We start from the raw sequence: 11,014 nt of genomic DNA, 5'->3' as shown, positions 1-11,014 counted from the left end.
ATCCTTCGTGTCAACAACTTAGAGATAACTTTATAAACACACCCAACCATACTGATAGGTCTGAGATCTTTTATCTCATTCGCCCCAACGAATTTCGGAGCCAACGCTACCCATGTGATATTAGAGTCCTCTAGTAATTTTGCTGTCTCAAGAAAGCTTATCACAGCTGCAGTGAATTTTGTTCCAAACTCATTCCAGCACTTTTTTATAAAATTCATGTTGTACCCGTCACTCCCTGAAGCCTTAGAAGATTCACAATCCCAGACTGCTTCTTTCACTTCCTCCACTAACGGTAACACCTCTAGGGCTTCAGCTTCTCCCCTCTCTAGCCAATTAACCAATCCATCCCTGAAGGTCACTCTTGGAGAGTCTTCCTAGTGGTACAAACGCTTATAAAAGTCCCGAACCGCAACCTTGATTCTTACTTGATTCCTCACTAGCCTCCCATGGATTACCAAAGACTCAATCCTGTTATTCCTTCTTATCACCGAGGCTATATTATGGTAGCACCTTGTGTTCCTATCCATCTCATTAGCATGCCGAGATCTGAACATTTGGTTCCAGTGAATATCTTGTCTCACATACCACTTTTCACAGCACCTGACTAATGCCCTCCTCCTTGCCTCCATTGTACCATCATACCGTCCACTACTAACCATATCATCTACCTTCTTGATTTCTTTCTCAAACCTCTTTATTCTCTCAATTATATCCCCAAAATGCTGCTTGTGCCATCTACGTAGTAGTGACAGATCTTTCATCCTTTTTAAGAAATGAACATCACTTAACTCCATCCATTCTTCCTTTACCATTCTCAAAAATCCTTATTGAGTGAACCAGGAGTCCAAGCTATGGAATAGTCTTGGGCCTTCAAATCTTCTACTGTCTTCCATAATCTAGGAATAGTGGTCTGATAAATCTCTTGGACCTCCCCTTAGACGCATTTTCGGGTATACATCAAGCCACCCCAATGTAACCAGGCTCCTATCAATACGACTGCACGAATGTCCCCTAAATAATGTATACTTACGATCATTTAGTGCCAAATTAAATAATTCCATATTATTTATCCATGCTCTAAAATCTTCTGTAGATGCTAACAACCTTGTCACTCTTTTTCTTTCTTCCAGATGCACAACTTCATTAAAGTCTCCTAAAAAATAGAACGTCACCTAACACAGCCCTGCAATATAACTCAGTTCTTCCTAAACGGAGACCTTCTCAGCTTTCTCATGCGGTCCATACATCAAACAGATAGCACAATAAAAATTATCTTTTACTACAACCCCTTTTACACACAGCCATCTATTCCCTTTATAGCAGTTAGTTAATTTAAAAACCACTTCATCCCATATTAACAACAACCCTTCAGACGCCCCGATTGAGCTTACAAACTACCAGCAAGCATTGTCACTACCCCAGATACGAGCTACATCAAATTTAGTCACAATCTCCTTCTTCGTTTCTATCAACCCCAACATTTCCAACCTAAACTTCCTTTTATAGTTATTTAGCATACTAACTTTTTCAGTACCTTCCAACCCCTAATATTCCAGGAACTTAAAATCATTTCATAATATTTTTACACACCTATTTTTGAGTTTTTGGCCGGCTTCTTTGAACTTTTTCTTTTTGCTTTGCCAGCCATCGCTTGAAAGCAATTGCTTCATTCTGCTCCTACAAAATAGCCATGATATCCTCCTCATCACTGCATTGGGCACTTGACTCTACAACTAGTTTTCAAGCCTCTTTATTCTCTGCCATTTCCTCTTCTCAACTCGGTCTTTGTTCTTCACTGTGAACTTCACTACCACCATCCTGTCAGCCCCCAGCTCTAATCTTGCTTGTGTGGAATCGTCGTGTTCATCCTCTTGTCCCCTGCCATTATCCTGAACCAAGTCATCTGTTATGTTTTCTCCCTCCTCCAGTCTCAATCCGATTGCGCGTCTTAGATTTAAGTCCTCCTCTGATTGCACCTTGTTATAATGCCGTTGACATTGCCAAGGTCCACATCGCCAACCACTCGCATTCTCTTTTTAGAGTTGCAGGAGATTAGGGGTGGCAAACGGGCCTAAATCTATTGGGCCGGCCCGCATAACCCGCCAAAAAAGGTGGGCTGGACTGGAAAATTGAAATCGCCAAATAGTAAAAGTCTGTCTAACCCGCACCACTTAAATCGCAGGTTTTGGCGGGACGGGGCGGGCTTTTTCGCTAGGCTTAGAATTTTTTTAGCAATGAGTATTTTTACAATTTTTTTACCAAAACTCAACTTACAAGAGAATGAAGATGAAAATTGAGTATTTTGGATTATATTTATTTTGTTTTAGAGACAATATTTATAATTATATTTTGGTTTATATTTATTTTGTTTTGGGAACAATATTTATAATTATGTTTTGGATGAAAACATTGTTTATAATTATATTTATTAGATATTTATAATTACAAAGATTTTAATGTTTGTGAATATAAAAATTATAATTTGTTTATATTTTTAGAAATTATAATAGTTAAACATAAAAAAATAGGAGAGATTTTTTATACCTTTATATATTATTTAATAGTTAAAAGTAAAAAAAAAAAGATTATTTGGTGGGTTTAGTCCGCCAGCTCGTCAGCCCACCGGCCCGTCAGCCCACGAAATGGATTAGGATTCTAGAACTACCTCAGTAGGCGAGACGGAGTAGACTTCTGGCGGGGCGGGGCGAAGCGGGCTTCCCCACTTGCCACCCCTACAGGAGACCATTCGTTCTTGGCTTGGTTCTCCGTTTGTGCTCCTAACCACCCCCCCCCCCCCCCCCCCCCCCCAATTTGCGTTCTTCTCCCCCGTCATTCTTGGCTTCCCCAGTGAACTTCTTCCTACCCACACACCTTGCTGTCGCCGTCTCCAGTGTGACCTCCTCTTGCATGAGCGGCTGGCCACATCTTTCCTCTATTTCCTATCGCGACCCAGTCTCCGCGCACCTCCTAGATCCAGGTTTTGCACCCTCCACATCCACGATAATTGGCTTTTCTTTTGATATAGTACCTGCATCTTAGACAGTCTAACTCAATTTCTCCTGCATCAGATCTCATGTTGCTATTGAGGAGCATGTGAAAGAAGCAACAAGGCTTTTCACCGTGTCTACAATGGATGCTGCTCGGTCTGGAATACACCAACAAATCAGTCTCACACTAGAAATAGAAAATGAAATAGAGGTTTGGCTTGTGTTTAATCCTTTTTCTCTCCCTTAATCTAGATTCATATCCTGACGGGTTGTGTCTGCACAAATGAGCAGCAAGCAGAAATTCAGATAAAGAGAAGAATTGGGATTGAAAACCACATATCAGAAAGAAGGCTTATTGATGACCTCAACAGAATTCGAATGAACGAATCCATTGTACGTAACCACTTAATTGTTAAGAGATAGTCTCATAACTTACAAATCAAATTTTGAGGTCACCATGTAATTCAAAACTTCAAAAGACGCATGTTTCTAACACTGTCATGTTATATAAACTCTTTATCAAAGGAAACATTTTAAGCTTTTTATTTATTATGTGCTTGACAGTTTTATGTTTAATTATTAGTATAATGTCTAATTATTTTGTATGCTTAACAGTTTAGTGTTTATTGATATGCAGTCATGCCAAGGGGCAAACGTATAAAAAAATCCATTGAAGTTTGTAGATGAAAGAGAAAAGTTTTATCTGATCCTAGCGCCGGTGAATTAGTTACCCGATTCCTATACTCAGATAGGACAATTTGTTTGAAACTGCTTATTGCTCTGTTGAGAAAGCAATCAGTTACAATAATTTAATCTTCCTTTTGTTTTTGCTATAAATTATGCTTGCTTACTCCAAATTTTAATTTTTCATACATAATAAGAGTTCAGTTGTGAGTTGTGACAGGATCTTATTCCAACAATATATTCCAGGGAACTTATTTTGTTGCATTGGCTGCAGTCACATTAATCTAACATTTCAGCTTTCAAATATCAATCACAAATGTCTGATTTAGGGCGAATTATTTTTATTATTTTGTATCAGGATGCTGGTGCTCGGACTTACCTGCTTATTAGATCGTATCATGTATGGCACATGGATTCTAGTACCAGTTAATTTTCTAAAATTCAATTTTCTTTCTTCGGGTGGAGACTATTATAGAACTCATAAGTGGCACTGATACTTCACTCAGGGATTTCCAGTGATGATCTTCTCTTTCTTACCATTTTGCATAGTTGGTATCATTTATTCAAAACAGTGGAGATACGCTTGTCTTCTTGCTTGGGTTCTGGGTTTACACAGTGTACTAGGTCACAAGGAGTTCATGTACTTCAATCAAAATTATTCATGCATATATAAGAGTGTATACATGGTCTGCTGGTTTTAATTAGTTTATGATAATAATTACTATGAAGTACAGGTTTGTGTTGCCCATTCTTCCCATAGCTGTGATCTTCTTTGGTTTTTGTTTGGCTATGATAGAAGATCCTGGTTTGCCCGGTTATAAAGGAAAATAATCTTTAAAGAAGCGTACCAATTGTTCTCTGAAGATGGTACTTGCTGTCATATTTTTGCTTGCTACCAATATTCCAATGTCTCTGTATATGAGTTTGGTTCATCAGGTATTGTCATTATTCTTCATTCTTACCATTGAGGGGTTTATCTTAATGATTTTTTGTGAACATCTATGAAAAATAAATTATATATTCTTTACTTTCAAAACAGAGGGGACCTGAGGATGTTATAAACCACCTTGCCAGAGAAGCTAGTCATGGGAAAGTGAAAAATATCCTATTCCTAACTCCCTGCTATGCCACCCCGTACTATTTCGTACTACATCGCGACCTGCCAATGCGATTGCTAGACTGCACACCAAGGTTTGGAATTCACAATTCTGGGGAGTGGCTTGTTGTAATCTTCATTGGGACTGAAATAAGATAATAATTCTTTTTAATTTTATTGTGTTCTGCAGCAAAGAGAGAGAAATTCTTGATGAGTCTGACCATTTTCTGATGGATCCTGTTTCATTTTTATCTCAATATGCAAAAAATATGTCCCTACCGAACCACATTGTTTTATTTGATTTGGAAGAACAAAAATTGAAGAACTTATTAAATTCATATGATTATAGAGAGGTAATAATAAGAATATTGTAAAGAAATTGCTACTTAGTTTTTTTGTTATTTATTATTATTGAGGGTAATTTTTAATCATTTGTTTATATTAGGATTTTAATAATAGGAAAGAAGATTTTTTAATGCTCACTTCAAGGTGGATCGCGAACTTCAAGTATCGATTATTGTCTACGTCTATACAAGGCAGTGAATGATTATTCGCCATGCATAGTTTTGGACTCGCTATCCACAGTTGAAGGTGTCATTTCTTCAGGTTTCTCTTGAAAATTTTGGTGATTTAAAAACTGTGTACAACTGTATTTTTTGCCTCCAAAATTTGCACTAGATAGTTTATAAATTCCTTCCTAACACAGTTAGAGATGATCGACAGTTTTGTATGAAAATGAGCCGTATCAAGAGCAAGAACTTGAACAATTATTTGATTCCAATAATGAGTATATCTAATTAGCTATCAATTTATTAGATAGCGATGCTATTGAAGATAATGTAGCTACTAACTTGGCAAGAGATATGTTTGAATAAAAATTTGTACAAAATTTTACAAAGATAACATTTTAAGCTTTTTATTTATTATGTCTTATATTGAGGAATTGTGTTATAAAAGATTTAATTTTTAAATTTTGATATTAAAAAATAAATTTTTAATTTGAAAATATGTAAATGAAATGAAATTAATGAATGATTTGAAATTAAAAATAAATAATTACATAATTTGTAGAAATTTAAAAATCTCACAAAATAATTAATTTGTTTTAAATTAAAAAATTAATTTATGAAAATTTTAAACTGCCACAAAAGTGATTTAAAACTGTCATAAAAGTTTAATATAAAACCCCCACTAAAGTAAACACACACAAAACACTCCACAACAGACCTCATGACACCTCAAATTTCAAGGTTTTAGAAACCTCCCACAAATTATTTGGTAGGGATTATAAACCTCCACAAATAAAAAAAATTGTTACAAATAAATAAAAACCTTGTAGTGTGTTGACATGCATCTTTGACAATGACAATGACGACGCAACAAAAAAAAGAGTTAACGATGATACGACAACGCAACAGAAAAAATGAGTATACATTTGGAAATTGAAAGACTGCTGTAAAAAAAAAGTTACAGTTTGATGCGAGTTAGAGTTTTTTTTTATGATTATTGAATCTGAAACGCGAGATATTGTTGTTATTTACATAAATTATGCAAACTCTAAATAATACATACACAAATTTATATAAAAAAAATAAAAATAAATATACACATAAATTTAAACACTTTTTTATAAATATCAAACTATATATACGCTAACATCAACTATTAATATAAAATAAATATTAAATTATAAAATATATATTAAAAATAAATTAAACAACAAATATATTCATAGACATGCATTTCTAATAGCTAAACATTAGCCCTGTTAAAGCACATCCTGAAGCTGACGAATGAAACCATCAACACAAGAAGATTCAAAATGTGGAGCTAACAAGAGATTCCTAATTTTGCTATGATTTTCTCTCACATCTCTTCCAACTTGATTCTCATCATCCATGACAGTGTTAACAGCTTTGCACACACTTTCTTTGCTAAAGAAGCCATCTTCTTGGCCTTTTTCGACTTCAACCCCAACCCTCAACTTCCTTCCCAGAATTCTTGCATTTATCACATGATCTCCGTACGGCCCTGGCAACAACACAAGCTGGCACTTATTCACAAGTGCCTCCGTCACAGAACCCGCCCCGCAGTGTGTTATGAAGCATCCAACATTAGAGTGCCCCAATATCAATTGTTGCGGCACCCATCCTCCGTATACAACACTTCTTTCTTTTGTCCTTTCTTTGAATCCTTCTGGTAACACTTCTTCAATGGAATCATATCCCATAGGGGGTTTAATTACCGCAAGAAACGGAAAACCTGTTAGTTCAAGTCCAAGTAACAATTCTTGCACTTGGTTTTTCTCCATAGGGCTTTCAGTTCCAAGTGCACAGTAAATAACTGAACCGGATTTGAATTTACTAAGCCATGATTCCCATTTTTCATCCAAGGCAGTGTTTGGTTGTTCAGGTAAAAGAGGACCCGATAGAATAACGGGTTTTTTGTATTGCGATTTAAGATAATCCACGTAAGGACCTTCAATTTCTCTGCAACATTTGAACGCAACCGCATCTGATAAAGCCGAACCAGTGCCGAGCCTATCGTAAAAGAGAACGCCGCTTCCGAATTCCAGTTTTCTAAATGCAGCCGATCTTCGAAGTTCGTGAGCACGAAGCTCGATTGAAGAAGTATCAGGGAAATCTGGAGATGGCGGTTTCTTGAGATCTGATTCGGTTCCTTGGCCCAATCTTGCTGGGGATGCAAAGTAAGCTACGGTAGCTGGGTTAACTATGAGGTATTGGATACACTTGATGCCATGGTTTCTTGCAATGTTTGGAAGCCAGTGCTGGAAATCAAAGAGAACGATTTGTGGTTTTAGATCCTTGAGGAGAAGGTCTATGTCATTGTGTGTGAGGTCCATGGCGGTTGCCAAGTGTGTGATTGAGGAGGGGGGAACATCTGCAGTGGTTTCAGCTTCATGTGGAAGGCCATGGACGTGAGGAACAGTGATAGGGATGAAGGTGATGAGGTGTGGGTGGAGGTTTAGGTGTTGAAGCTTTGAGATCGTTCTTTTTGGAATGAAGAAAGAGATTGTGTGTCCTCTGTTTGCAAGCTTGTTGGAGAGGTGAAGAAATGGGGTGAGGTGCCCCATGGCAAGCCATGGACACATTGCTATGTGCAGGAAAGAAGCTTCAGCCATGGCAGACGAGAAGTTATGCAATAGCGCTGGTTGATTATTTGTTTTTTTTTTTGGTGACTTGCTTGATTATTTGTTTGAGTTTGAAGTCTTGCACTCTCTATAAAAAAGAAGTATAATAATGGTTTCTAATTTTCACGCGGGACTGGTTTTAAAAAAAGAATAATGTGACTTTATTATATAGTATTACATTAGACACCGACCCCCTCCCTAATCCTTATCAAGTAGCAACCAGCAACGTCCAAATTTGCGGGCTCTTTCCCCACCAAACACTAAACATGAACAAAACTCCAGGGAAATTATTATTATTATTATTATTATTATTATAAAAGAGCCTAGTAACGGAAACGACACAAATGTCCAACACAAGAATAATATGGCAGCAACTATAACAAGCAAATATAGCAAGTAAAGTAATAACAAGGACACACCGAGATTTTAACGTGGAAAACCCTCTCGATGTGAGAGGTAAAAATCACGGGTCATCCAGACCAATAAAATAGCTCCACTATAATAAAATGAGATACAAGAGAGTCTCAAATAAAGTACAAAAACGTGCATATAACCAGCCAAAACATCAAAGTACTAAAGCTTTTAAATGAGAAACAAGAAGATGAAATATACCCCAAAAATAGAGCTGCTATCGAAGCCAATTTCTCCCTCTACATACTTTCAATTAAAATCTCCACCGTCCAAAATAAAGAACAAAATGTGAAGAATATACAGTTTAAATTTCACGTCGATCTAACGGTGAAATAATGAGAAACTGTCGTTCCAAGATTGTTGCTCTGTGTAAAAACGAAAAACCTAATTTCTCTCTTGCGAAGCCAATTTCTCCTACTGCAAACCTCCAATCAACATCTCTACCGACCAGAATGAAGAACAAGATGATAGGAACACACAGTTTAAATTTCAAACCGATCAAACAACGAACAATTGAGAAACTGTTATTTGAAATTTACTGTTTTGGACAAAAACGAGAATTTTGTTTTCTCCCTTCTTTTTTTTTTTTTAGTGGCTACTCTCTTTCTCTTAGAAAACCTCAAAAACTGAATTAAGATTGTGGCACTAGGGTGCAAGAATATACTCTAAAAAAGTTGGACTTAGACCTCACAAAAAAAGAAAAATCCAACAAATTATTATTATTATTATTATTATTATTATTATTTGGTCGACTTGTCTTTGTCGTTGTTGTTTCTCTTTAAGCAACAAGGTGAAAAAAAAAAAGAAAAGGTATTGAACAATAATAATAAAAAATAATTGAAAATTTAATTTATTTTTTAATTATTTTTTTAATTTTTAAATAAAATTTATGCAATTTTTTATTTTTAAATATTTTAAAAAAATATATATTTACACTTTTATTTAAATATTAAAAATAATTAAAAGAATAAATTAGAATTTCCAATCTTTACTAAAAAATTGTTATAGAAGTGGCAAAGTCATCAGATTATGGATATCCTTCGTGATGTAACGATGATAACAAATCTTCTAACCACCAAATAACTCGCTTCTTTTTTTTTATTCCTCGTATTATTATAAGCATAAATGCAAAACGTATGAAGGATATTCAAAATAACTTATTTTTCAGAAAACAAGGTCGTACCTACTTTTACATTTTTATTTGTCTATACATATAAAATAAAAAAAATTTAGCTACCAGCATTTTTATTAAAATTTAATTAGTATTTAATTAATAAAAAAATAATTTTATATTATTAAATATAATTTTATATCATTTAAATATTAATAATAAATAATTAATAATTATAAATCATAAAATTTATTATCCTTAACACTCCTCTATTTATAAATAAACTATTAAATAGATAGGTGTCTGATTTGATTATTTTACTTTATATTTTTCTATCTTATGTTACCCACCTATCTAGTGAGAGTGTTAGTCAGACATTATTGCTGTTATTATTCAATTTCTTATTTTAAAAATAATGCTTTTGTCATAAGTACTGTACGTGTTTATTATACTAAACTTAGTTATTATACTAAACTTAGTCAGGATTATTTTTTTTTGAAGAATGACCTTTCTTTTTCGACAATAAGCCGAGACAATAAGCAACAATAATGCAACACGATAGTACACTAACAATGTCTAACGAAGAAAACCAATTTAAATTCAGAAATATTTGATAATAAAATAAAATTAATTAAAAATAATTATAATTTATTTTTATTTAGTATTTATTAATTATTACAATAATTAATAAATGTTAAATAAGATAAGTTTTGATTATTTTTTTTATTTTTCTAGTATTACTGTTTAAATTGATATACAGATTAGAAAAAATATGAAAATAATGAGGGAGATAAACAATGTAAACAATGTAATAAAAAAGAAAAATAAAATAAAATTTTTTATTAATTAATTATTAATTATTTTAAATTTTAAAATTTAAAAAATAAAAATTTTAAATTAAACCAAATCAGATACACCCATTATCATACTAACCTCCCTACTCTATTTATAAATTTCGGTCTGCAGAATAATTCAGCCACTGTTTTACTTTTTCAATTTCCTGTCAAATGCCACCTAGATTCTAGTCGATGCCGCCCAGCCCTCAGCCGACGTCGTCCAACCTCTCCGCGAACATTCGATCGCGCCGCACAAATTTTGGACAGCCTCTTTTGTGCTGTCCAACCGCCACCGGCCGTGCAGCCTCCCCTTCAGTCCACTGCTGCCCAGACCCCAACCGCCGCCGCCCATCCTTTAACCGACAGTGTCACACCTCTCCACGAACATGCGATCGTGCCGCACAAGTCTCAGACAATTTCTTTCGCGCTGCCTACTCGCTGCCGGTCGTCCATCCTTCCCTGCAGTCCACTGTCGCCCAGATACCAGCCGCCGCCACCCATCCTTCAGCCGACAACGTCATCTTCCACAACAAATCCGAACAAAATATATTGTTATACGCGGCTGCATTTTAGTACGTTCATCACCCCTTATGTAAATATTTATATTTATATTTTTTAAAATTTATAAATATAAATTAATAAAATAATAATTTAATATTTATACTGATTTAATAACCAAAAATATTAAAAGTTGTGTCTGAAAGTTTCTTTATCTAAACATTATTGACGTAAATAAAT

General features: G+C 34.7%; 1 protein-coding gene and 1 pseudogene across 1 annotated transcript; one reads left to right on the top strand and one right to left on the bottom strand.

The window, feature by feature from the left end:
• The first annotated feature begins 2,814 nt into the window (after positions 1-2,814).
• LOC130945200 (mannosyltransferase APTG1-like) lies at positions 2,815-5,701 on the top strand (annotated as a pseudogene).
• A 722-nt stretch (positions 5,702-6,423) lies between these two features.
• On the bottom strand, positions 6,424-7,964 carry LOC130945003 (cyanidin 3-O-galactoside 2''-O-xylosyltransferase FGGT1-like). The gene has a single exon (XM_057873638.1). It carries the CDS (start codon positions 7,907-7,909, stop codon positions 6,536-6,538), a length of 1,374 nt encoding a protein of 457 aa, XP_057729621.1. The 5' UTR covers positions 7,910-7,964; the 3' UTR covers positions 6,424-6,535.
• Between the last annotated feature and the right edge of the window lie 3,050 nt (positions 7,965-11,014).

Source organism: Arachis stenosperma, chromosome 8 (assembly GCF_014773155.1).
Source record: "Arachis stenosperma cultivar V10309 chromosome 8, arast.V10309.gnm1.PFL2, whole genome shotgun sequence".
NCBI lineage: Eukaryota > Viridiplantae > Streptophyta > Magnoliopsida > Fabales > Fabaceae > Arachis > Arachis stenosperma.
The sequence above is the reverse complement of the archived record's forward strand: the minus strand, read 5'-3'. Positions and strand labels throughout refer to the sequence as shown.